At 38.4% G+C, this 27,951-nt stretch overlaps 2 protein-coding genes across 3 annotated transcripts; one reads left to right on the top strand and one right to left on the bottom strand.

The window, feature by feature from the left end:
* Positions 1 to 79: 79 nt before the first annotated feature.
* LOC112160390 (paired amphipathic helix protein Sin3a) lies at positions 80 to 18,200 on the top strand. The gene is made up of 21 exons (XM_024294864.2): positions 80 to 294; positions 3,031 to 3,247; positions 3,342 to 3,530; positions 3,678 to 3,784; positions 3,882 to 4,197; positions 5,259 to 5,510; positions 5,598 to 5,750; positions 6,028 to 6,183; positions 6,367 to 6,453; positions 6,569 to 6,687; positions 6,880 to 7,105; positions 7,450 to 7,566; positions 8,554 to 8,792; positions 8,865 to 9,048; positions 9,291 to 9,873; positions 11,156 to 11,325; positions 11,415 to 11,588; positions 11,664 to 11,756; positions 12,340 to 12,434; positions 15,047 to 15,254; positions 16,601 to 18,200. The coding sequence occupies exons 2-21, from the start codon at positions 3,053 to 3,055 to the stop codon at positions 16,817 to 16,819; spliced, it is 3,882 nt and encodes a 1,293-aa protein (XP_024150632.1). The 5' UTR covers positions 80 to 294; positions 3,031 to 3,052; the 3' UTR covers positions 16,820 to 18,200.
* Positions 18,088 to 27,951, bottom strand: LOC112160393 (cellular retinoic acid-binding protein 1). 2 transcript variants are annotated; one of them, XM_024294867.2, is made up of 6 exons: positions 27,749 to 27,951; positions 27,497 to 27,616; positions 26,838 to 27,108; positions 23,559 to 23,737; positions 23,198 to 23,311; positions 18,088 to 18,390 (listed from the first exon to the last, which is right to left on the bottom strand). In XM_024294867.2, exons 2-6 carry the CDS (start codon positions 27,554 to 27,556, stop codon positions 18,340 to 18,342), a joined length of 675 nt encoding a protein of 224 aa, XP_024150635.1. In that variant the 5' UTR covers positions 27,557 to 27,616; positions 27,749 to 27,951; the 3' UTR covers positions 18,088 to 18,339. The 2 variants fall into 2 exon arrangements, with proteins under 2 accessions (XP_024150635.1, XP_036072816.1); XM_036216923.1 differs by lacking the exon at positions 27,749 to 27,951 and having other exon boundaries at positions 27,497 to 27,640.

Here is a 27,951-nt window from a genome sequence, read left to right on the forward strand (position 1 = left end):
CAGGACTGTTTTCCTTGTAGGGATCTGGCCAATCAGAGTTCAGAGTGGGCGGGGTTTCGCCTGCCTCGCGGAGAGACACGCCTCTATGTTCAAGGAAGGAACACCGCTTCATACATACACTGTTGTTAGCGACGCAGCCACTACAGCCTATTCCGTTGCTGACATTTCCATTCGATAGCACTTCTCTAAACTTTACTTTTCCTGACATCGCTGGCTGGATCCTCATGTAGAGGAGCGCCGGTAGAGATCGGTCGCGCTGGTGTTTGAAGTTGTTGTTGGAGGCAGCCGCTCGAGGTAAGTTAAACTAAAGTTAGCATGCTAGCCGAGATCCTGTGTTAATGATGGCTGGTTGTTGTGCTAATATAGCAAGCTGCTACTTAACCTTGTCCGGGGGATTTAGTAACGACCGAACACTCACTGCTCTTCTGTTACACACAAAAGCCTTCGTATTCAATAAAAATAAAAAAATGTTTGCGGTTAAGTTAACTTGCTGCATCGAGAAGTTAGTCAAGCTACTCGTTAACGAGGCTAGCAACTTTGACTTAGCTGACAGGCTAACGGCAAGCAGCTTGACCTAACATGAATTTTCCCGTAAGGTGGTTCTTATTGTACTACATTTTGTTTTTCGACTCAGGTTTATAATGTGACTTTAGTCGCCGAAATGTGGGGCAAAAATGGATCGGACATTTTTTTAAACTAAACTTCTTGCATATTTTGACGTTTATGCAACGTTTAAGTAAAATGTTAGCTATGTATCGTCCCGGGCTAACCACCAAACGTGGTCAAATTTAAAAATTGACCATGCCGCTTATGGTATTGATGGGACGCCCATATGAGAATGAAAACATCTCACTTGTGTTTCTGCCTTCAAATTCGCATCGATGTTTTCTGTTCGGTTTATCCGACCAATCAATGCTAAAGCTCGTCTAATGTTTTAGTTAGCAAGGACCCCGTTTACAGTGGAATTTCTCTGAAAACCTTTCAGTGACAAACTCTTACTGTCTGTTTCTTCCTGCCTGATAACTCACTGATTGCATATAATAGGCATAGCGTGTTTGCCGTAGAACTCAACGCTTGAACTAAAGTCAGCGCCAGCCATCAAACGAGCCAAAGCAGTGCGCTCGCCGAAAACGGATAGCCTGGTCTTTAGCTCGGAGGGGGAGGGGAGAAGGCAGGGCTTCAGCGAGCGACACACAGATCGCCTACGTGCCTACCAAAAAAAAAAAAAGCGGGGTGGATAAATTGGCCTTTTTTCGAACGTAGTTGCCCAATTTTTCACGCAGATCGCTACTTGTCGTATTTTTTTCGCGTCCGGTCAAATATTTTTGAAAAAATAAGCAGCAAAATGGACGATCTCGTCGAATGAAGACCGTGCGCTCAGCCGCCCTCTTCACCGAAAACGGTGGTGAGCAATGAGACACACAGACTGTCCTCCCTCCCTCCCACAAGCCGAGTGACGTCAGCTTAGGGACCGTCAGTAAATAGCTCTTCTCCCGTGGAAACCCATATTTAGAGAATGCGCCCGTCATGGGTTGTTACAGCGGGGAAAAGGGGTTATATCAATCATGCATCTAATCTGTAATGTAAAAAGATGCAAACAAAATTTAATTTACATATTGACAGTTTGTTCTTAAATTAGTTAAATGGCTACGGAGTCCTGGACATGACATTCACCCCCAAAAAACGTTCCCTCAAATTATTTATGGCCATTAATTAGTATTTTTGTGCACCAATGAGCATTTTGAGGTCACAAATTGGCTTTTTATTCACTCTTGTTGGTAACAAAGTAGTATGTTGCAAAACTGTTTCATTTTGTGGCCAAAAATGAACAGTTTGTGGGCACTAATAAGTAGCTTGTTGTCAAAATTTAGCATTTTATGGTGCTAAATTAGCATTTTGTGGGCACATATTAGTATTTAGTGGCCAAAAGATAGCATTTGTGGATACAAAATCTTGCTATTTATGACCAAAAATAAGCATTTTGAGGGCAAATATTAGTATTTAGTGGCCAAAAGGTAGCATATTGTGGATACAGAATGGTTTGTGGACAGAAATTAGCATTTGGTGGCCCAAAATGAGCATTTTTTAGGCACATTAACATTTGGTGGCCAAAATGTAACATTTTGCTGTTACAAATTAGTATTTTGTGACCAAAATTTGGCATTCTGTGAGTAAAAATGAGTAATTGTAAACACAAATCATCATTCTGTGTGCACAAATTAGCATCTTGTGCTCATAAATTAGTAATAAGAATAAAAAAACAAGCTAAAATATTAATTGTTGCTCCCTCACGTGGCCACAAAACACATTTGTGTGTACAAAACACTAAATTGTGTCCAAAAATGCTAAATATCAACCCCAAACTGCAGATTTTTGAACACAATCTACTTATTCATGGTTACAAATTATTAATGTATATATATATGATTAATTGTTCTTTCAAATTCATGTCAGCTCCAGGCTTCTGTTAATTTTTTTAAAATGCAGGGTTGATGTGGTTTCATTGATATATGTGCCATAAACTGCTCTTTCTGTGTTCCTACCCTAACCCTCTATATTTTAACTTGCAAGCATCAAATATACACAACTTGCACTCTAAAGAGAACAACTCGTGCCCCCTTGTAGTGAACAATGCGACAAAGAACGGTATTGAATAGAGAATGTGGTCACATTACGCTTAAGTACAAGAGCCATATATCACTAATTCGGTATAAAGCAATTTTTTAAAAGCACAATAAGTTTTTCCTGAGGGTCGCTGTGCCTGTATAAATTCTTCTTTTGGCTTCACAAGTGTTCATGCTCTGTGCTGTCAACAGTATCAAACTATGATTTGTCTGCTTTGGGGCATTAAGACACAACTGTCAAATTAATACCTAGTTACAAGCTCCGCTTAATAAATTTTTAACTGTCGCCAAGCTTGAGCATTTACTCCAAAACAACGAATATGTTTGCATTTAAGCAAAACAGTGTCAAATGAAGTTTTTCAAAATGAAATAAACTATTTGTTTTGCTTATGAATGTTATTTGAAGCTCCTTTGAGCATGAGTATACGATGAAGAGACGAGTGGAGGACCAGGAAGTGATATTTGCTCCCCAGCAGCAGCATCCACATCGCACCCCAGTTCAAGGCCTTGCAGAAAACATTCAGCACCGGGCCCTCGCCCCAGCCCTCACTGGGATAGAGGTGGCTGCAGATAGCATGCAGCCATCAACTGGCATTCAGTATTCTCTCCCACAGGGATACCAGGTAGGGTGGCTTTTGCTGGTCTTGTTTAGAATATTTTTTTAAGTTTGGAGACATCTTGTTTATTTTTTATTCCATTGATTTATTTTTCCTGAAGGTGCCTACCATGCCTCAGAGCACAAGTGGGCATGGACATGGACACAACAGCACTGCACCCTATGTTGGTCCCCATGTACACAACCTTGCAGTCCAACAACAGGTCTCTGCAGTTGTTCAAGGCCATGTCCATCCATCTGCACCCATCACATCTACGCCAGGGCAGCAGCAGCAGTTTCAGCGACTGAAGGTGACTGAACGCCTTTTAAAACGGTTATGCAAATGTAAAACATAAAAAGATGTGTAATTATTCATGTCACACTTTAATTATATTTTTGTTGAGGTTAAAACTATTTTTGATGGGGCTGAAACTGATTTCTTTCTGTTGTATGTACAGGTTGAAGATGCCTTGTCGTACTTGGATCAAGTGAAACTGCAGTTTGGAAATCAACCCCAAGTTTACAATGATTTCCTTGATATAATGAAAGAATTCAAATCACAAAGGTAAAGCTTTTCAAGCAGTTTTTACTCACCAAACACTATTTGAATTCGGTTGCCAAGACCTTAAATATAACAAGCTGCTTTGTGTGTGTGTTTACAGCATAGACACTCCAGGAGTCATCAACCGTGTCTCCCAGCTCTTTAAGGGCCACCCAGACCTCATTATGGGTTTTAACACTTTCTTGCCACCGGGATACAAGATCGAAGTTCAAACCAACGATCTGGTTAATGTAACCACACCGGGGCAGATCCACTACATCACCCCGCATGGTATCTCTGTTCAGAACATACCTGTAACCGGGGCGCCCAGTCAGCCTCCAACCCACCCCCAGCCGCAGAGTCTGCCCCAAACTGGCTTACACACAACCACGACCCCTCCTGTTGCCACCCAGCCTACTGCTAACAAAATCAGCAAGGTAGAACCTGTTTGCCATTTTACAGACTGTTTCGCCTAATGAAAGATTGCAGAAATCTATTGGAGCAAATTATGGAGAATTATTCCAATAACCACAACTTAACCCTTTAACACACAGGACACTCAATTTTTAACATACTATAACTTTTACGGTATGTCAAAGAAGATAAACAAGTTTACTAAACTCTTTAAATCTTTCATTAGTTGTGTTGCTTTGAAACAATTTCAACAAGCCCGACATATTACTATCACTACTTCTTCTGCTATCCTTTCAGTATCAAATTCTGATGCACACACTTACAGCACCCTCTAGGGGTGGTTGATATTTATTTATTTATTTAAATTACATGTATCGCCTAAAGAAGACCAAAAAATGCGATTTATATTCTGAAAAATATGGCCAATAAGATGCTGTATCCGACCCTCCAGATCATTTTATTTTATTGTTTATTTTGTTGTTTTATTGTTGGACTATTTTAGCTTCTTTTTAATTTTTCTTTTTTTTTTTAGCTGTTTTTGTTTTAGTTAATATTTCAGCTACATCCTAGCTGTTTTGGGCAAATTTTACCTTTAAAAAAAAATTTTTAGGCTGTTTTGGAGTTTAGGCTAATATTTACTGTCACTGTTTTTTGGGATATTTTAAAGTTCAGCTATTTTTTTTTAACTACTTGCTAGCTGTTTTGGCTAACCTAAGTTTTTTTTTTTATTTATTTATTTTAGTTTTTTTAGGCTAATTTAGCATTTAGCTTATATTTTAGTTGGCTATCAACTTCAGCATTTTTAGCTATCAGTTTCAGCATCTTCAGCTATCAGCACTAGCATCTTCAGTGGCCAAATTCAGCTTACAGCATTCACACTAGAGTTATTGCAGGTAATGCTATATATCTAGTTCATAATTCTGTTAAAACGTTATGGCTTTAAGTTTTAAAAATTTAGTTTTAGGGTGGTCAATAAATGTTTTTCCTGTTCAGCCCGTGACTTGGATTTTGGCCCCCTGTGTGATTGAGTTTGACACCCCTGTTTTAGAGGCATTCTAATATACATTCTGGTTCTTCTCAACAGCCTGTCCAGTCTCCGGCCCATACACCGACCAGCCAGCCCAATCCATCCATCCCATCTTATGCCTCGCCACGCTCGCCCTCGGTGCAACCGCACACCCCTGTCAGCAGCACGCCATCCAGCGGGCCACCCCTCCAAAACAACCAGCCAGTGGAGTTCAACCATGCCATCAATTATGTCAACAAGATCAAAAACCGCTTCCAGGGCCAGCCAGACATCTACAAGGCCTTTCTGGAGATCTTGCACACATACCAGGTGAGAAATGGGACCCAGATGTAAAGAAGGATCTGGAGACACAGGAAAGACGCCTGTGAATTCATTCTTTCTGTTTGACTAATCTAGAAGGAGCAACGAAATGCTAAAGAAGCAGGAGGTAATTACACCCCAGCACTGACTGAACAAGAGGTTTACACTCAAGTGGCCAGACTTTTCAAGAACCAGGAGGACTTACTGTCGGAGTTTGGTCAGTTCCTGCCTGACGCCAACAATTCTGTGGTAAGCAGACCTGGGAATAAACCTAGTTGTTTGGTTTTTAGGACCCTAATCTGGTCACTTTTGTGTCTGTACTTTGACTGATAAGAAATTCTTGAAATGTCTGTGTTGAGTTATATCAACATCCCAGTAAAACAAGGACACTTTTAATCACTAACACACTTTAGAATTAATTGTTCTATTGGTTTTGCCTCATTTTTAATGGTATTTGGCCAGATTATGATGTCTTCTGTTAAGTACTCAAATTTCTTGGAGTTATGAGATGTTTCACCTTTTGCAGTTACTAAACAAGACTGCACCAGACAGAGCCGAGTCTGTCCGCAATGATCACGGCGGTACAGTTAAGAGATCCCTGCTGAACAATAAACAGAGGCTGAGTCAGAACGGCTTGCCAATCAAGAGACCTGCTGGAATGAGTGCCACGCCCCCAATCAAGGTAAATGTTTATCCGTCTTTTCTCCACAGAGCTACACAAAACTGCTTTCATGCATAAACAAATAGAAATAAAGTCCTGAAATGACTGGAGTTATTTTCGACTAAAGTAGATCCTTTGAGTATTTGTCACAAACAGTTCAGTCAAGATTTCTAATAGCATTTAATGACTTTTATCTTTTTGTAGAAGAAGCCTAAAATGATGGGGAAGGACCACAGCCTGACTGAATTGGGCAAAATCAGCACCAGCACTGAAACCATGTTCTTTGAGAAGGTCTGCACTCACATGCAGTATTGCTTTAAAAATATGTTATAGTAGTAGAATAAGATTGTATTTTGAGTGATTGAAACTATCTTGAAGTTGTTTGATTTTGATCACATGAACACAGGTGAAGAAGGCTCTACGAAGTGCGGAGGGGTACGAAAACTTCCTGCGTTGTCTGTACATCTTCAACCAGGAAGTGATTTCTCGCACTGAGCTGGTCCAGTTGGTTATTCCATTTCTTGGGTAGGTGTTTTTGGAGATGTTTCAATTGGTTAAATACTTTGAAATAACAACTAATTTGTTTCCATCTCATTTAATTTAAGTTGGTGGGTTGATATTCTCAAAGCACACAATTTGGGGGGAAAACAGTCAAATTTTCTTGTAAAATTACTAAAATCAAACCCGTCAACTGATATATTTGAATATTCTTAACAGAAAATTCCCGGAGCTTTTCACATGGTTTAAGAACTTCTTGGGCTACCGAGAGTCCAGCTATGGAGAGACGAGCCACGCAGAGAGTTTACCTAAAGAGCGGTCCACAGAGGGGATCGCCATGGAGATCGACTATGCTTCATGCAAGAGGCTGGGGTCCAGTTACAGAGCACTACCCAAGAGCTACCAGCAGCCCAAGTGCACTGGAAGAACGCCACTATGCAGAGAGGTATACACACTTTGTTGTGTTGTTGACATTTGTTAGGAGCTCTGAGCTTTTATTTTGAAAGAAAAAGAATATTCAGACAACCACAATCTCAGAAAGTAGTCATTATTGCCTCATTCTGTTTATTGGTAGCAATTGTTTTTGCATTCTCTGCTGTTTCTCTGACCCCAAAATACTGTTTCAAGCACAGAAGTTGTATTTTTTCCCTTAATATATAATATTAACAACATTAATAATACATTTTAGTTAGATTTCAACCTGAGCTCTGCTTACTAACATTGTGTTTATCTGAATTTTTGTGAATACACTACAAAGGACTTTTAAATTGTGTTATCTTTTTCTCTCAGGTTCTGAATGATACATGGGTGTCTTTTCCATCGTGGTCTGAGGATTCCACCTTTGTGAGCTCCAAGAAGACTCAGTACGAGGAGCACATTTACAGATGTGAAGATGACCGCTTTGAGGTGAGCAGCACAGCCTAATCATTTCAAAATAAAGTTTTTTAAGAAATCTTATGATAAAATCTTACCAAAGCTGGTAAAACTTGAGATAAGGTGCTGCAAAACACGCAATATAATATTGACAAATATAGTTCATACATTTATTAAACTTGTGAGCAGTTTATTAATATGGCCTTTGTAGAGGATGGTCTCACTTTAGGTGTTAATGAATCTTAATGCTTAAGTTAAAAAAAACTCTAATGGGCTATTGTGCTAGTAAATGTCTTTCTAACATCCTATAAATAAAGCTTTTAAGGAATCAAGTCTTACCAATAGATTGTTGCTGCACATTATTTCTGTTGTTTGTTTACTTTTTTTTTCTTCAAATTGTGTGCTTAGAAATAGTCAAAGCTTTTGATGGTACCTGTTATGTGGCACCTACACCGTCATAGGGTCTTTAAAAAGTCATTGAAAACAAAAATGAAAGCATTGAACTTGTAAATAATACCTTAAAAAGCCTAGAAGTTTGATATCTTAGCTTTAAGAATTGTGCTGCTTGAAACTTCTCAGTTTCACATTTTGTGTCAAAAATGTAATTTTTCAACCCAAGATTAATTTGGATCAAATTATGTAAATTAGGGGCATCCAAATCCAGGCCTTGAAAGAAATCAGGAAATCCTGCCTTATTTGCTCCAGATTACCTGGATCAGTTGTGTTTAGCCAATAAGGAGCTTCGATGGGAGTTTGGTTAGAAAATGCGTAGGACACAGACCTTTGAAGCATGGATTTGGACACCCCTGATGTAAATGAACAGCAGGAGAACAATTTGTTATGATCCAAAGCATCTCGGCACAAATGACAAGATAGGAAGCTACAGGTGTGATTGTAAAATGAAACATGGACTGAGAAATTCAAGGCCTTAAGAAGGTTATAAAAAGTCTTAAATTTAGCTTGAAGAAACTTGTAGGAACCCTGAGTCACCATTTCTTTATTTTCTTGTTTCTACCGTAGCTGGATATTGTGCTGGAAACCAACCTCGCCACAATAAGAGTCCTCGAGACTGTGCAAAGGAAGTTATCTCGCATGTCGGCTGAAGAGCAGCTGCGCTTCAGGCTAGACAACACACTGGGTGGTTCCTCAGAGGTCATTCACCGAAAAGCTATCCAGAGGATATATGGAGACAAAGCCCATGACATCATTGACGGGCTCAAGAGAAACCCGGCGGTGTCCGTCCCTATAGTGCTAAAGAGGTATGAGTCCAACTTTCTCCTAATATCCATGATTTAATGAACAACCGTGAAGCAACGTGTTTTACGTTTTAGGTTAAAAATGAAGGAGGAGGAGTGGAGGGAAGCCCAGAGAGGCTTTAACAAAATCTGGCGGGAGCAAAATGAAAAGTACTACCTGAAGTCGCTCGACCATCAAGGCATAAACTTCAAGCAGAACGACACCAAGATGCTGCGCTCCAAGACTTTGCTTAACGAAATTGAGATTTTATATGACGAGGTAAGCCCACTTATTTGCTTGTTTATAGTTATTTTACAGTGGAAAAATAGAATTTGTACATTTTTTGTAAACAAATTTATAGTTCTAAGTGTGACATTTATATATAGTATATACAAGCTCCAGAATGAAGTTTAAAAAAAACTTTACAGCTAATCAAATATGCAAATATTAACACAAATTTTGGATTTTTGCTACTTGTTTGCAAAAATGTTGAATAGTTCTCATGTGTCAATGTTTGACAGCGCCAGGAACGAACATCAGAGGAAACGGGGACACAGCCTCCGAGCAGCCCGCACATGACCTTCACCTACGACGACAGTCAAATCCTGGAAGACGCCGCCGCTCTGATCATCCATCACGTCAAGAGACAAGTGGGCATCCAGAAAGAAGACAAGTTCAAGATCAAACAGATAATCCACCACTTCATCCCCGACCTGCTGTTCGCGCGGCGCGGAGAGCTCTCTGATGTGGAGGAGGAAGAGGAGGAGGAGGAGGACGACGCAGAGATGGACGAGGGCGGCCCCAAGAAGCACAACGGCCTGTCGGGCAGGAGCCCCGTCAAGTCCAAGCTGCTGTTCAGCAACACTACAGCCCAGAAGCTTCGGGGCACAGACGATGCCTATAATTTGTTCTTCGTCAACAACTACTGGTACGTCTTCTTCCGCCTCCATCACATTCTCTGCTCCCGCTTGCTGAGAATCTACGGGCAAGCAGAGAAGCAGATCGAGGAGGACGCCCGCGAGCGGGAGTGGGAAAAGGAAGTATTGGGGCTGAAAAAGGACAAGAATGAAAACCCAGCAATCCAACTGAAGATGAAGGAGCCAGGTAGGTTTTCTTTAAATATTTTTATTTTATGTTGTGACAATTTGTCCTTATGAATCTACAACCACGTCTACTCCGAGAAAGCTCCTGTCGTGTATTAAAATGCTGATCGACAAAATCAATTTGAGTAGAATTCTGAACAGAAAAACAGGAAGTGGATAGAAAAGCTGCAAATCCTAAAGAAAAAAGAGCAGTTTTTGTTGAAACAACTTATGTTTGAAATTGTTTCAAGTGGTCTTTTAATTGTAATTATGCAGTTTTTATTCAAAACAAAAAAAGACCTTAATTTCCCATCAGCCCTGTGTTTACACCCTCCCATTAGCTTATAGCTTCCCACAAGCTCAAGCTAACATTAGCGTAACAAAAAAAAACGTCGATCAGTATGAGAGCTATCCAAAAGTACAGTTTTGAGCCAGATAGCCGCTCAGACAAGGAAAATTAAGACGTTGTCTGCAAGTGGAGGATTTACAATCAGAGCGCATGACAGTTGATGTGTCGCAAACTTGAGCTTTTTCAAACTGCTGGTTTTCATTTGCTGCTGATCCAATGCAATTTCCATATAGAAATACTCAGAAACGCAGTTTTAATCTGAAATTCTTTAAAAACACAATTTTGAGTTAAAAATATATGTATGAAGAATCTCCATACTGGTGGGGTTCCTTACAGTCTTTTCTATGGAGGAGGTTCGTGGAACTTCTCTGAAGTTGTTGTTGGATCTCCAGCTCTCAATCCATCCTAAACGCTGCTGAGCAACGTATCTGTTGTTCCTGTGCCATCATGAACTCTATTAATTAAAATGTCCTTAGGGTCTATCTAGTATAAGATTCAGTGCTTGGATATTTAATGTTTTTTGTTCTGCATATCTGACTTTGACTACAGTTTACTAGAAAAGCTAGGAGACTTTTTTGAATATATTCCGTCACTTTTTTGCCTCTCATTCTTGAGCATTATTTCCCAAATTTCATATAAATGTTTTATACGTAAAATAGATTTTAACAGCAGCCTTTAACAGATCTGTTTCTGTAGAATGACGCTGACATGCTTTTCATTTGTGTACTTTAGCTGCACCAGAATTGAACTGTTAAAGAGATTATTACACATCACAAAACGTTGTACTAAGACATCTCAGGACATAAAACTTGATTAAAAGAGGCTCTCCACATGTGTTGGTTCACGGCTGAGCCTCCTCTTTAGATCTTACAACTGTCTGATTGGCTTCTTGATCTCATATTTGTAGATCTTCCTGTTCTTGCAGAAAAACCTGTTTTCTTCCTTCTCTCTGCAGTGGACGTCGAGGTGGAGGACTATTACTCCGTGTTTCTGGAAATGGTGCGGAATCTCCTGGATGGGAACATGGAGCCAGCCCAGTATGAGGACTCCCTTAGGGAGATGTTTACCATCCATGCCTACGTTGCCTTCACCATGGATAAACTCATTCAGAATATTGTCCGGCAGGTTAGCACACTTCAAAAACAAACCTTCCTTTTTTATATTTGCTGTAAACCTCCCTGGCTTTAACCTGCTACATCCTTGTGGTTTCACAGCTCCAGCACCTTGTTACTGATGACGTGTGCAGCCGTGTGATGGACATGTACCTGAGTGAATGTGCCAATAAAGGCACAGGGGGCACACTGTCCTCACAGACATCCAGAGCCACAGCAGAGGGGGGCTACCAGCGCAAGGCAGAGCAGCTCATGTCAGACGAGAACTGCTTCAAGGTAAAATACTCCAACCAGTGGAAGGAAACTCGCGTTACGTGCCTCGTTCCACTGACGGCTCCTGTTTTTACTCAGGTTATGTTTGTGAAGAAAGAAGGAACAGTCAGTCTGGCACTGGAGCTGCTGGACACAGAGGAGGAGAACTCCGACGAGCCAGCAGATGCTCAGGTGAGAGTCATTCAGATCCATTTAACAGCTTTTTATTTAAACGCAGCTTTTAGTTTAAAAAATGACCCCAGTTAACTTTGAAGGGTTTGTTTCCACATAGGTCTGATCATCAATAAAGGTGGAGTTACTCCGTTGACAATAATGATAAATGGACAGTAAGGAGAGTTAAAAACAGTCAAATTAAAGCTACACATTGTATGTCTGAGTTCTATGACCCTTTTGACTAGTTTGTATGTGGCCCTCACTCTCCCCCTCTGGCTTATGATATATCTGAGATCGATCTAGTGCATAATGCCAAAGTCCGCTAGCTTGATGCTAACGTCTAATGGAATTTCCCATAGGACAGCTAATGCTAACACTTGGTCGATGTAAGCAAAATGAACATTTTCAAGTTGTATCGTGGTCCGTGTTACAGCTGTGCGCTTGTGCAGAAGTGGAATCAATACTCCAATAATAGACGTTAATTCAGATCCAGCTCTGATATCAGATGATGCTCCTCTGGCCCGACAGCTGATGCAGACCGCTTCATCTGTATTTAAAACACTACTGACTGTAATCACACTTTGCTGTTTTTCCTTTCCAGAGGTGGTCAGACTACATGGGCAGATACCTCACCTCAGATTCTGCATCCCCAGAGTTACGGGAACACTTAGCCCAGAAGCCGGTGTTCCTCCCCAGGTGAGACTCCTGCCGTGTCTCCTTACAGTTTCATTTTGAGCTTTCCAGCAGATTAGACAGTTCAGCTCATCTTTAGAGGAGGAACCAAAGGCCATCCATCTCCAGCAGACATGTAAAAACCAAACCTTTCAGACCTCTGGCCTCACTTTAAAGTTGCACTTTACATTGTCACTTTTTTTTCTTTTTTTTAGAACTTTATTTATTTCTTTTTTTCAGCTCAATAAACTTAAATAATAAAATATAAGAAACTTCTTTGTTTTTTTATAACAGATTTTCTTCTTTTGCTGACTACTAAAAAAAACTTGTTTTATTTTTTGTGTTGTATTGGATTTAATTTCTGTTATAAAACAAAAAGTAGACATAAAAGTCACTAAAATTGTAAAATAAAAGCAAAAACTGTCAAATCCTCCTCATTCTCATGGGACTTTGAACAAGTGAACCTGTGTGTGACCTGTTTTAAAGAGGACCTTGGTTTCCTCTCCTTGCTATTTTTATTGTATTTTTTAGTCTATCTTTAAACATATCTGTGTGTAACCTTCAGATGTCTTTATTTTAAGCCTGATTTCTGTAATTGTTGTTGTTTAAAAGGTGCTCTCCTGTTGCCAGTTCTTGTTACTGGTGGATCTTTTTTTACATCTCTGAATGATCAATTGTTCACTCCCATTCTTCTTTTTTTTAACTTGGTTGAACATATTATCTTCAGCTCCTGTACAGAGTAGTAGGGTTTATAAATAAAGCAAATATTTACAATGTGCGCTCACATGTGGATTTTTTTTCTGACACCACAAAGCCTGAAGATGGAGAATGTTGATTTTGTCGCTTTTGATATGTACAGTGTCACTTCATACGGAAGTCAAAAATGGCCTGCCCAATTATTTCTTTTTATTGTTGAGCTCATTATCACAAGAGAACAAAATGTATTTTCTTGTAATAATGACATGATGAATAATATACAGTAGTGTCCCTCTCTCACTTTCCCTCATTGAGACTTTGCCTCTTTTAAGTCTTTTTATTTTGTGATTAACGACAAAGATAGCAGAAGAAGTTCTCCACAAAAGTTGTTTTTTTGTTTATTTTTTATTAGTGGATCTACGTTTCTTTGGTTGATTGACAGAACCCAGGGTTGACGAGCGTTTCTGCTCATGATGCGTTCACTGAGCTCCAGAACAAAGCAGTTATCAGAAAAATGTTGAGCACCTGAAGAACTGAACCATTTATAATTTAATGATTTCATAGTGTTGACATTTTTCTCTAAAAGGCTACTTTGTTTTTCTGCTTATTGTAGAAAAAGGACAAAAATATATCATAGTGGACTGAGTTGGGCTGTTTGGGTATGCTAATGTCTGGAGCTCAGTAAACGCACCATGCAGAGACGCTCACCGGTTCTGAATCAACCTGTTTGTTTGGGGTTGATGCGTGAGATGGAACTTAGACCTTTGAGGAGCATAGATCAACTAACAAATAAAAAAAATAGTAAAAAAACAACTTTAATAGTGTTTTCCTTCTGCTGTTTTGTTGTTGACCACAAAATAAAGACTTAAAACAAGTAAAGTACCAAAGACTCATTGAGGGAGAGACACTACAGTATATTCTTCATTATCTCATTATCACGAGAAAACCATTTTTTTTCTCGCAATAAGAAGATAATGAATCTCATTATGACGAGAAAACGACTTGTTATATTGTGATAACCAATATTGGATCTCATTATCAAGAGAAAATGAATTTTGTTTTCTCTTGATTATGAAATAGTGGATCTCATTATCAATAGAAAATTATTTTTTTCTTGTGATAACGAGATAGTGAATCTCATTATCACGAGAAAACAATAATAAAAAAAAAAATAGGGCCGGCCATTTTTGGCTTCCTACAGTTTTAAACTTCCTATAGTTTTAAATCCCTTTTTTTAAAATCAGAAAGTGTTAGCTTTAACTTCCTTTTAATCAAAACTGCTAGTTTGTTCTCCTCAGATTAAAAGCGTTTGAAATAAAGCTCACATCTTCACTGGGTGTGAGATTTGTACAGTTTTGTTGGGTGTGCATTACTATATTCACTGAAGTGCTGTTATGTTCACACATTTAGCTGGATCAGTTCTTTAGTGTCTTTAACTGTTTTTGCTTGAATTTGGTTTCAATGTCATCTTTTATTAAGATGATCTCTGAATGAAAAAAACACAAAAAACTTCCTGGGTTCAGTCCCACACCCTTAGTGGTAAGTACACATTTAAACCTTTTGTTGAGTTGGGATCAATGATTCTTTTCTGCTGAAAATCAACATCAGGTTGGGTTTATTTACATATCAAGATTTTAAAAGCTTTTATATCACGAAAAAGCTGGAATAAAGTGTTTTGCTGCTCCTATGATCCACAGTCATCTGCTTTGCTGGGTGAGTCTGATTGATGGGATGGAAATAATCATGCGAAGGGACTTCAGATTTGATGATGATGATGATGGTTTGTGATCCTTCAAGCTTGAAAGACTGTGCTGGGCTTTTTTATTATAGCATACGTTTCTGTGTGGTGTACTCTGTTTTTATGTGTGGGACATTTTCCTCTGAAGTCTGTCCATTTAATTAGACTTCTTCTAACTTCTTTTTTCTTTTTTTGTCTTCAGGAATTTAAGACAGATCCGGAAGTGCCAGAAAGGATGGGAGCAGATGCAGCAGGAGAGGCTGTCCAAGAGTTCCTCAAACAAGCCACAGGAGGGCAGCAGCGAGCTGAACATGGAGTGCATGTTCAAACTGAACTCCTACAAGATGGTCTACGTCTGCAAATCTGAGGACTGCATGTACAGGCACACAGCACTCACCAGAGCTCATCAGGTGAGTTCAGAGAAATATTTATGAACACAAAGAGGCTTCAAATATTTACACCTTGAGTGCAAATCCTACAGGAAGTGAGCGCAAACACATTAATCTGTTGGACTTTTTCTTTTTGTGGGGATTTTTTTTGTAAATTTCAAATCAAAATACAGCTTCTGAAAGAATACCATTACTGTAGATATTCTACCTTTATTTTAATTTGAAGTGAAAAGATAAAACAGAAGATAAATTTACTCCATGTAGCTACTCATCCTTCAAATGGATTTCACTGTCAGCAGGACTGCACATGATAAATACCCTTTTCATGTTTGTAATTGTCCTATTTGGCAAGAAATAAGAATAATAATAAAAACAAATGTGGTATTAAATCAATCAATTTATTATTTGTATAGCATTTATGAAATCTGGAGCAACCAAAGTGCTGAAATCACTTAACAATAAAAGCAATAAAAGTTAACAAACTGGCGCGCTACATCTGCTTGCTAGAGTTAAAAGTCTCAATAAAAAGATTTGTTTTTTAAAAGTGACTTGAATCTTAAAGTCTTCATAACTGGACAACAGGTTTTTGGTGTGTATACCAGCTAGTGCTGTCGATTGATTAAAAAAACAATCAGATAAATCATAATGTTTTACTAGGTACATTTTATACGACAATATGGGGCTTTTGAGCAAAAAAAAGTCCAGAAAGAACATTTTTCCTTCATTTTTATTGTCTGAAATGTTTAAATTTATAAAGACTTTACTCAGAAGTGTAATTTGTGATCACAAAACACAACAGTAAGATAAGCAGAACTCTAAAGACTTTTATGTCTGCAGTACTACTCCAAGAAAAAAGAGATCCTGACATACAGCCAAAAAAAGAAACTTTCTGTTTCTATATTTTAAGTGGTGAATATTTTGTTGAAAATATAATTTTACAGTTGTGATTATTTTGATCAAATAATGGAAATAAACAGTGAGAGAGCCAATCGTTGAGTACCAGTATGTTGAATGCAGACTGCTGATTAAAAAAAAAAAAGAGGCGTCACAGCAAGGATAAGATCATAAAATGGGAAATAATAAATAAAATGGGAAACAGGCTTAGAAATTGGTCTTCATTTTCCATTTGCATGGCCTTAAAAGGTCTTAAAAAGTCTGGAATTTAACTTAAAGAAGCTTGAAGGAACCCTGTGTTAGCTAGAGCTGCAGTTTGGTGAATTACAACTTTCTTGTCTCTTCTCTGACCTCATTCTTCAGAGTTTCATAACATTTTATCAAAGTAAAAGATTTAAAAAAATGTTTTTTTCCAGTTTGAGTGATTGGACTGCCTGTGCTGCATTACTCATTTTCCGTGTTTGGTGTTTCAGTCCCACCAGCAGGTGAACACGCGTCTGCACAGGCGCTTCCAGACCTGGCTGGACGGCTGGGTCAAGGAGCACGTGACGAGCGAAATGGCTGCAGACAACCACAAGTGGCTGATGGGAGACCAACAAGAAGGACTTTTGTCGTGCACCACCACTCGCTGCCCCGAAGTGCTCCATTATCTTAACGTCAACAAGTATCGGGTGAAGTACAGGACGCTGTAGGACAAAACTGTCAAGCCTGACGTTTTTTTGTTTTTGTTTCCTGTTGCTGTATTTAGTTGCCAAATTCTTGTTGGTGGTCCATCCTTATTTTAAAAAAATGATTCATTTATGATTTTACAACCTACGTAGACTAAAGTTCCCCATTTGAGCCCTTTTCAAAGGACAAGTGTACATAAGTTAAAGGGAGAAAAAGCTACTCGAGTGTTATTCATGGTTTCAACAAGTTCCACTTTTTCAGAAACCACTTCAGGAAGAATCTCAAGGACGCCTCCGAATTTTACAGGGAGAGAAAAGACCTCTGTAACAAGTGCCCAGTGCTTCAGTTAAAACCAACCCGTACACACTTCAATGGGACTTGTATCTGTAAACTTGTACAGCCTGTGAATGTTCTCACACGTACTTCTACGATGGTGTGGTAGATGCTTGGCATTCGTACAATGCCAAATCTGTGCGTCCAGTACAATAATTTATAACTGCCCGAACCATTGGTGTAAATATGTTTATATTTAGTTTTTTTATCAGGTGTCATTGATGTGTAGCAGACATTAACACGTATAACCTTTACCCAGAAGACTTTTAAAAAACTTTTAACTTTTTTTTTAACCAAAGGAAGATGCTCAGAAACCATGTTTTTTCTTTTCTTATTTATGATCTGTGTTTGTTTTGTAGAAGAGTTGTTTATTTTTATGTGATTGGGTTCCCGTCTGTGCATTTCTACCTTCAGGCGTCAGCAGCACACATGCTGATTGAATGTAGCTGAGCAGCCATTTCTCCTCACACAGCCCCAAGATTTCCTGCTTCTTTTTCTCTCCAGAATCAGTATCATCATTTGTTGATATTTCAACGTCTCACCCAAGATTTTGTCTGCAAGTCTGTGCGGTTCTTATGGCCGATGGTGAAGTGAGTGGAAGGATGTCAGCCATAGTTGAAGGGAGTTTGGAGGTTCCTTTAAGGGTTAAAAACGAGCAATAATCCCTCGAGTTACAGTTTATGGTTTGTCTCGCTGGAACACAAATGTGAATGTTGGTGCCCTAAACGGGGGGTTTTCTTTTCCTCCCACTAATCGCTGGACAGGATTTTACAAATGTTTTGTGACAAACATTGACCAGAAGCAAACGCACACATCAGCAGGTCCCTCAAAGGTTTCACTCCAGGCAGCGACACAAGCGGCTGCAGACAATCCTGAAACGGTTTAATACTTGGGTTTTTATTTTTATATTTACTGTGTTTAATAGAGAAGAAACACACGCAGGCTTCCCCCGGGGAGCTGATGTACATACAGATACTGTTTGTACCTTGTTTATTGTGTCACTTCCGGACTTTTACATCGTTGTATATGAGTGTTATGGTGTTTGGCATTAAACTATCCTTTGAGTAGACAGAACCTCAGCGGCTCGTGTTTATTCACATGTTAGTGCTTTAGCAGGTATTTACGGTAAACTGGATTATCTCTACATTAAAATGTGAGTTGGGGATTAAAGGACTGGAGGTGAAGACTCGAAAACTTGGAAGATGATCAGTTATGCTCGTGTGTAGATCCGTGTGCAGATCACGTCGTCCGCTCCAAAGATCTGCAAGGAGAGAGAAGAAATAAACACTTCCTTTATTTTGTCAACATATTTCTTCAAACGCATTTAATGTAAAAGTTGATGGAAAACAGTAAAAAGTAAAAAAAAAATTTTTATATATATATATATTTATTTTAAGGTGGAAAAACAAAAACGGAATCATTTTTCGTTTCTGATTTTAATTTGAAAAACAAATGATAGCTGCATTCTGTATGCAGTTTACATTTTTTCATGCCAGATTAATCTTTCTCTAAGGTTCCACTTGCTGTTATTAATCTTTCTTTACTTTATATAGAATTATTGCCAAAAACTCTTCTTTACGAGTTTATGTCTTGTCCTTTACTCCTAATACAGCATCATTTTTGTTTTTTAATAGAGAAAAAAAGTTAAAATGAAAAAAACAAAATCTTACAAAATAAAGTTTAAATATCTTTAAATACATTACATTCAATAGACTTTCTATAAAAGTTTCTCGTCATGTTTTCTTTAAACTAAAAAGCTGCTTTTGTGTTAAATTCATTTTAACTACTATTTTAACAAGCATTTAGAGCAGGCATGTCCAAAGTGTGGCCCGTCAGCTAAATGCCCCGTGCTCAAATATCCAGTGGCCCACAGTTGATCAAAGTAAAATTGGATTCATTTTGTTAAGATGTAATTGTATTCCATGTTAAATGACAAAGACACCATTGTAACAAAATGTTCATTTGCATTTATTGTTATCAGAGTGGTTGGTTCTTACATATTTTCCACTCACTAAGACGCATTTAGAGGCTCAAAAGAGGATCAGTCAAATGGTGCTGAATGTGTTAATAATTGAGCTGCTCCATCTGGAAGGTGGTGTGACACCAGGAAGGACCATTAGTGGAAGAGACGCCAGCGTCTCATCAGGAGGGCGGGGCCAGCTTTCCAGCATTTCACCTGACTCATGTCGACATTATGGAGACAATAAAGGTCTTTAAGTCTGTAAAATAACCAGACATGTTGGTTTGAAATGTCAAGTATCCATTTAACCATAACTTTGTGACTTTTTTGTCTTTCTTTGAATAGAACAAAGAATCATACACTTGAGTTAAAAGTTCTATCTACCTAACTGCTAACCTCACCTATCTCATCCATTTTCTCTACTATGTCTATACTTTATGCATACTATATTTATATTTAATCTATTTTATCTACAATATCAACATTTTTATCTGATCTATGTTGTTTAACTTACCTAATCAACATGTTTCATCTATCCTATTTTATGTCTCACCTATTTTGATTAATCTGTTTTATATATCTTATTGACTTATTTTATCTTATCTCTATCTCACTGTCTCTTATTTTATCTAACTTGCCTAATTTATCTTATCTATTTATCTCATCTATTATCTAATTGATGTATTTATCTATATTTTTTATCCATTTTATCTATCAAAATGTTATCTCTTGTCTACTTATATCTATCTTATTGAAATTTTATCTCTTATTTACCTATTTTATCCATATTATTGACATATTATCTATTATTGACAAATGTATCTCTATTACATATTTTATCTCTTATTTACCTATTTCATCTATCTTAGACATAACTATTTTCTACTTATTTGGTCTCTTATTGACATTTATCTTGACATATTTAATCCATCTTATTGACATATTATCTAGATATTTTACCTATTCTATCTTATTGACATGTTTGATCTCTTATCTACCTGTTTTATCTCTTATTTACCTATTTTATTACCCTTGACATAATTGATCTATTTTCTATGTATTTTATCTGTCATTGACATTTTTATCTGTCTTTATTACATATTTTATCTCATATTTACATATTCTATCTTATTGACATGTTCGATCTCTTATTTACCTATTTATTACTCTTGACATAATTTATCTATTTTCTACTTATTTTATCTCTTATCGACATTTTTATCTATCTTTATTACATATTTTATCTCTTATTTACCTATTCTATCTTATTGACATTTTTTCTCTTATCTACATGTTTTGTCTATCTTATCAAAATATCTATCTGATTTACCTACTTTAAACACTCTTATTGACGTATTTTATCTTTTATCTACCCATTTTATCCATCTCATCAGTTTTATTTATCCCATGTATTTTTATCCATCTTATCCATCCACTCATCTCTTAGTTGTCTGATGTAGACTCCTTTAAACAGTAGAAGCTCAATAGTCTTATTGTTCGTCTCCATACTGGGCTAAAGACAAAGAGCCAAACCTTTGAGTTTATATGGAGGACAGGTGATGGACATGATTCCTCACGATAGTCACATTCACTCCAAACTTGACAACTGTAACCAAAGGAGACGACGAGTGGATCTGAGTGAGATGGTTAGAAGGACCTGAAAAGGTCCAGGAGAACCTGGAGTTCAGCTCAACAGAAACAGCAGGAAAACATTCCTCCACAGTGATTTAAGAATCTGATAACATCATAAAAAGACGGCATCTTAAAGGTGGTCCAGCAGGAAAACGACTTGAGGTTCTCCACACATGGCCTCTGCGTTTTGGCTTAACGACTGGTGTAATATTTTCATTGGGAACTTTTCTTTTTTATCTCTTTTAATGACAGTATGAGGAGAATGTTTTATCAGGACATACAAAACCCCAGAAAAGAAAACAGATGTAAAGTCATTTCCAGCTATAGAAAGCTGAAATGTTCTCATAGCTTTTGGGTTTACACAAATTAGACCTCAAACTGCCAAAAAGAATTCTGAATTTGAGCCAGTTTTGCTCTTTCCATCTTAAGTGTCACGTTTTTAATTATGAAATTAAAACAGTTCCATGGAGAGCAGAGATGGAGAAAGAAATAGTCAGAAAATCTAGAAGTGCTCGGATTCATCTGCTTCTCACAGCTCATGATGTGAGATCATCCAAACATTAAAACAACGAGACGAAGGTCTTCTGCCTGACCTCCTGCTCCTTTTCTTTAGGTTTTTTCTTATGATTTATTCCCACATACCAATCAGATTACAGCGTGTTGCTCCACCACGAGCAGACATACACACCTTCACGCTGAACAGAAACACATTTTCCCAGCTAAACTCTTTGTTTCACATCTGAAAATCGGAATTCCGTCCAAATTTTGGCCCCTCCTAAATGAGAGAAAGTCAGTACAGAGATCTCCATCAAAGTCAGACTGGACAAAAGAGTTTTTTCCTTTTTAGAGGGGGTTTAGGTCCATCTGGCCAGTAAAAGTAGAACAGATGTTTACAGCGTTGATGCTGTGGCTTTTTTTGTGAGCCTGGAACGTAAAGCAGTTTTGTTTCTGACAGACACAAAACTGTGAGGGGCCGCCTGAAACAGAACATTTATTGATGAAAGTTTAACGACTTTAAAGGGTTTTTACTTTACTGAGTCACTAGAAAAAAGTTTCTGCAAATGTAATGATTAAGAGTTCTGCAGCATCTGTGGCCAACACAGAGAAGAACATTAGATACAGTGGGAAAGGTTACTAAAACCAGAAGACACCAAGACAGAATAATATTCATCATAGATGAGAAGGGATGGAAAAAAGAATTGAATTAATTTTTTAAATAATTTTTATAGCGATGCTGAAAACAATATTTTGCTCCTATACAATCAAATAAGAACTCTGTTCCTCACAGATCTAAAAAAAAAAGCAGAATCATAATTAAAAGACCAAATTTCTTAAAGGCTAAAGTAAGTCTATGCAGCTCCTTCTAGGTTTTGACCAGTAGAAAACTAGTCCAAATGGCTCTTTTCCTGTTAAAGGTTGCCGACTCATGCTCTACACCAAGACCGAAGAGCTGTCAAAGGACACCGGGGACACAATTGAAGACTGGAATGAACCGACTTACAAAAAGCAAGGAGCTTAATGAAACCAGATCAACTGTTGGAGCAATTATTAGAAAATGGAAAAAAAGTACATTGACAATCTCCTCCACCTGGAGCTCCATGGAAGATCTCACCTGGTGGAACAAACGTCGTGAGAACGGTGAGGAAACATCCCAGAACTACACAGGGGGAATGAAATCAAATGTCAAAAAGTTGAAAATCCTGCAAAAACTGATTGATAAGAATTTAAGACCCTAGTTTCTGTTTTGTAATTTTTCAAAAGCAAAATAATCTTTGTTAATTTAGTTAGTTTTTTTAAATTCAGGAATTTTTGGAAAGATGATTTTCCTTACCTTATTGGTAGAATTTTTGCTTAGATAAAGACTTTGTTTTAATTTAAAAGATTTTTTGAGATTTTTTTTGCGGTACACCAAGTTTGCTGTAAAATCTTCAGAGTGAACCAAGAAAACGTGTTTTTGTCGTTTTAAAAAGGTGGATATCTAAGTTTGAAGTTAAATCCAGACTGAATATTCGTCAAATCAAACAGCAGCTGGTTGTGTTTGCTGATGATTGAAGCGAGGAATCAACCTTTTCCTTTAACCTTCGCCAAAAATCTCCAGATACGTGACATTTTTCTCTACGTTTTCCCTTCAGGAGGGTCAGCACTGATGCATTATGGGCCAGAAAATCCCCCTGACTGTCCATCTGGCTGCTCTGTTGTTTGTGTAGAGGCAGGAGGAAAAGCTGAAACACTGAATGGATTGTGTGAACGGAGAGATTTCCAACTCTGACACCCATTCCCACTTTGAAAAGCATCCAAACATCTGCTGATAGAGCGCGGTCATTACGGGGAGAATCCATCAGTCTTGTGGGACCAGAGAGATGTGAGGCCCAGAATTCAACAAAAGCAAACAGAGCTAAACAGATCATCTGAAAAGAGACACACTCGTGTGTGTGATCATGAACATCGATGTGGTTGATCAGATCACCAAACTCACCAGGATCAGCTCGTCCCCCTTGAGTTCCCGGCTCCAGAAGGTCTTCGGGCCGTTCCCGCTCACCAGAGTCTGCTTGCAGTAAATTTTATTTTCTGTCTCCCATGTCGCCAAACTCTGCAGAAAAGCAACACTTTTCTGTGGTTTTTCACATTTTTCACCCACCCAGTTGCAAGCCTGATCGCCAAAAAGCAGAAATGTTTGCCATTTTGTCAGGCATGCAACTCTGGGTGAGATTCAAGACGCGGTTTCTCAGAATTCAACCAGTTTGGTTTGATGTCACTGATAGGGACTTTTTTTGTTATTCCACTCGCACGGATGTGAGAAACGCTGGTGATCCTGTGAACATCCGCGGTCGACCTACCTTACACTTCCTGCCGTCCACCGTCTCCTCGTTGAACTCCTCTCCGATCTGAAAGCTGATTTCTGTGGTGCGAACCGTGGTGGAAGTCTTGATGTAGAAATGCTCGCCGTCCTGCTTTATCTCCACGTGGGGCTTGGAGGCAGCGGCCACTGCGACCTTCCTCAGCATGGCGTTGACCCCTGAAATGAAACTGAACATGTTTAATCGGGGAGTCAAAGCTTTACAAACATGTGTCTTGGGTCAAAAACTCTTTTTTCAACTGTCTGGGTGGTGTCACATTTTTGTCAGTGCGCCATTTGAGAATGTGCCTCTTATATCACATTTTTGGAGTTGAAATCGTATATTTTGGGTGTGAAGGTGATTTGGGGTCATGTTTGAGGAGGATCTGAAAGCAGCTGCCAGTTAAAACTGCTATCAGCAGATGTGGAGGCTGCAGTGACGAGAGAGAAGCCAGGAATGCTGAAGACGTGCTGTGTGAAACTCTACGGCACCGGGACCCTGGAGCCACATGCAGCCCCTTTACCCTTCCTATGTGGCTCTCTGGTTGAAGAAAAATAATTAACGGTGAATTAAAAAAAATAAGTAACTTTATTCAACTCATTCACAAACAGTTGAGCAAACTACAAGTCAAACTAAAACATTTGGACACATTTGTGTGTGCCATTTATTAAAGAAAATCAATGAGAGGTCAAGTTCAACCAGAATTAAGGTGTACCAGATTTAAGTTGCTTGAAAAATACAGTAAAGGTCACTTAATTAGCTTTAATTTAACTTTTGTTAGTTCTATTTACGAGTTTCACCAAAAATGGTCAAAAAAATTATTTTTTGTTACTTCAGACATTACACTACCTATGATCCTATGTGGAAATCATGCCAACTAGGGGCGTAGGAGAAATAGATTTGGGCGATCTATTGTGATACTTCATTAGGTGATACTTGTATTGATTTCAAATGAAGACGATATTCATCCTTTCATGTGGCTTCATCACACTGAAATGTTTCTGGAAAGAATCCCCCCCCCCCCTCTTATTTTTGAAGCACCGTTCAGACTCCTGAACCATTTAACCCTTGTGCTATCTTATGGGGTCCAGATGACCCCACCCTTACAATGACGTGTTGGATCTCATGACAAAGGTGGGCAGAATGTCCTGTCTACCATGGACACCAGTGAAAATCAAAAACCATAGAGAAAGAAAAGAGTTTTTTAGCACGCCGTCTTGTGGGGTCCAGGCTTAGGGTAGCAATTAATGTTTATTTTCTTACTTTTACCATATTCATTCTGCTTTTTTTTCTTAATCTGAAAAAAATAAATGTTGAAATCAGACCATATTGATTGTTCCCTTTAACCCGAAAACACTTCAGCTTTAAAAAGTTACACCATCACTTTTGACAGGTAGTTTTTACCCGACATACAGTAATACACCCAAAACAAATTATTTCTCATAAAAACTAGATCAAAATATGACAACACCTGATACATTACAGGAGTTTTCATTGATTTATGTAACAAAATGGAAAATAAAAACAGGAAGATCCTAAAAACATACACGAAAATTACTGAAAAGTTCAGAATTTGAGAAGAAAATATTCATTAAAGTCCTCCCATGACAATTCTTTTATTTAAAAAAAATCTCAGTAGTGTTTTAATTATGATTACGACATTTTTAACCAAAATACTAAAATCTAAATGTCTTAAAAATACATTTTTCATGTTGATCTGAAGCCTCAGTCTGCAAAATATCCTCTGAGGGGGCGTGGCTTTCGGAGCTGAGCGCACCTGCTCCATCACGGGCACACACACGCCCCCCTCCCCGTCTGATTATGGTAGTTGTGTCTTGCTAGCGTAAATAATGACTGCTGCTACAGCTGTGTCGTTCTGAGCTGGATGTCAGCTCAGACGAGGAAGTGAAGAGCGCCGTGGATTTATAGTCCTTAAGAACTGCGGTCAAATGAGCCGCCGTTCACATTTCCGTGGTCACATCAAGAAGCTCCGTGGAGTCTGGTGGAGATTTTCCAGTGTTCTCGTGACGTAAGCAAGGTTCATTAATTCAAAGAGTTTTTCTGCGACAGTTTGATTTAAAAAGGAGAAATACTCAGAAATACAAAAGCAAAATGATTTATTACATTTGTTCTCTTTGATAAGAAACATGCCGCATATACATGTTAAAAACTCAAAAAACATGATTTTCATTGCAGGGGAACTTTAAAAAAATAATGATACTGGAGACTTCATCTTTGGTTCACTCATTCCCGGGACGTGTGAGACTTTACCCAGGAAGCCATAACACTAAGAAAAATGACACATATTGGAAATTATGTATATACTTTAGCTCGGGTGAAAAATCAAACAGTGATGGTGCTCTAGGGTTAAGAACAAATATTTATCAATTTACCAAAAAAAAAAAAAAAATTTAATTTGTTTGGGTAAAAGTAACTTGCAGCCAATAAGAGATACAGTTGCAGTGCTCAACGTTGTGATCATTTAGTAAAATAAATGTTTTAACATTTTATTAACATAAAAGGTGCATTGATATTCAGGTCGAGTTTTTTCTAAGTCAAACTCTTTAAAAAAAATGTGTTCTTGTGCGCTCATGGGATATATCTTGATATGTATCGTGAGTCACACATCACGATACGTATCGTATCGCCACACTCTTGCCAATACACACCCCTAATGTCAACCTCTGTCAACATTTGTTGTTTTATTTTCGGAAAATTATTGTTTATGCCAAAAAGAAAGTAAATTATATTTTTAAGGAGCCCCTAAAGGGCCATCAAAGTAAAAAAAAAATCTGTTTTCTCGTGAACACCATATAGTATCATTCTTATAGTATGTCTTATTTTTCTAAAAGTTTGACTTTGTGGCTCTTCAAATGTTGAAGGCTGCAGACTCCTGAGGCAAATGTCAACCTCTAAATGAGTGGAACCGTTTCATTTTCTATCATTTAGGTTCAATCAAAGAGCGAAGTGCAGGAAAGAAATCTTCAACTAATCTGGAAATTTACAGATAAATTTGCTTCTTTGTTTTAAATCCTATTAAAAACACCCAAACCTGTTGTTTGAGGCAAAGTTTGTCTCCGTTTTACAAAAAACTACAAGAACTTCAAATAAATGCTCAACTTATACCATATATTTGCTCCAGAGTATAAAAAAGTCAAAACAAAAAAAAGAAAAGAAAATATTATATATATCTCGCACCTACAGCCAAACTATCCAAAATAATTTGACTTTTACTTCTTCTGCGCTCAGTGCCTAAAAGAAAAGAGTGGACCTCCTCACCCAGAGCTTTCAGCAACTCATCAAAGTTCTCGCTGCTCCTCATTTTCCACGTTCCCGAAAAATTTGCCATTTCTCGTCCTGGTGTGTGGCTCTGGTCCTCCGTCTCCTCAGCTGCCTCTCTGCAGACGCTCTCTTTTGTCCATCCGTCCATCCTTCTGCTCCCTCCCCTGATGCCTCCTCCTCTCCTCCCTGTGAGGAGGGAGCCACACCACAGACCAAGCCCTCTCCTCCTCCTCTGCTTCCTCTCAGACTCACACTCTTCTAAAGAAATCTAAGAAATGTAAGCAGAAATGTTGGGATGCTCTGATGAATTTGAAAAAACATGTTTTAAACTAAAATCGTAAATATTTAAAGAGCATCATCAGATCCAAACATGTTTTCCCAGCTTTGAACACGTTATTCTAATCCTCACCGTTTTTGTTTTTTAAGTCTGAAACCTTTTCTAACAATGCGATCCTTGTTTGGATTCTGCCAGCAGCCCCACCAGAATGAGGGGCCCTTCCTCTCAGATTTGTTCCCTGGCTGACGCCTCCTCATCCATCTTTTTGATAAAGTGCCTTAAAGACACATCTTGATAAATAATGCACCCAGCAGAGCGGGGAGCACTCTGTCATCCCAGCAGGAGGCGTCAGCTCCGAGAGGGCCTCTGCCATGCTCACCCAGCCCGGTTCACTCCATTCATCACCGCGTTCCGGTCTCAGGTTTTCCTGCGGATCCATTTCTAAAGGCAAAAGTTGGTCCAGAGTGAGGAGAAGAGGGAAGTTTTGATAAGATGAACCCTGGAGGGAGGAGGGAAAGCTGAGCTCTGTGCTGCCACCTGCTGCCCACTTAGTGAACTTCAGTTATACATCAAGGACTACAATTTTTAAATAATGTAATCATAAAAATTTAGAAAAGTATCATTTACTCACCAGACTTCCCTTAGATGTTGTGTCAGAATGTCAAATGTGTCATTAGAGACACAAATGTTCAACAACAAACTGAAAAGTTTTTAACTGGAGCTCCAACCTGAGGCTCCAGGACCACAAGTGACTCTTTTGTTGCTCCATTGAGGCTCTTCGACTTCAGAGGCAAAGTTCATAAACACTCATTGGTCACTTTATGAAGTACACCT

The sequence above is a fragment of the Oryzias melastigma genome, linkage group LG3 (genome assembly GCF_002922805.2).
Source record: "Oryzias melastigma strain HK-1 linkage group LG3, ASM292280v2, whole genome shotgun sequence".
Taxonomy (NCBI): Eukaryota; Metazoa; Chordata; class Actinopteri; order Beloniformes; family Adrianichthyidae; genus Oryzias; species Oryzias melastigma.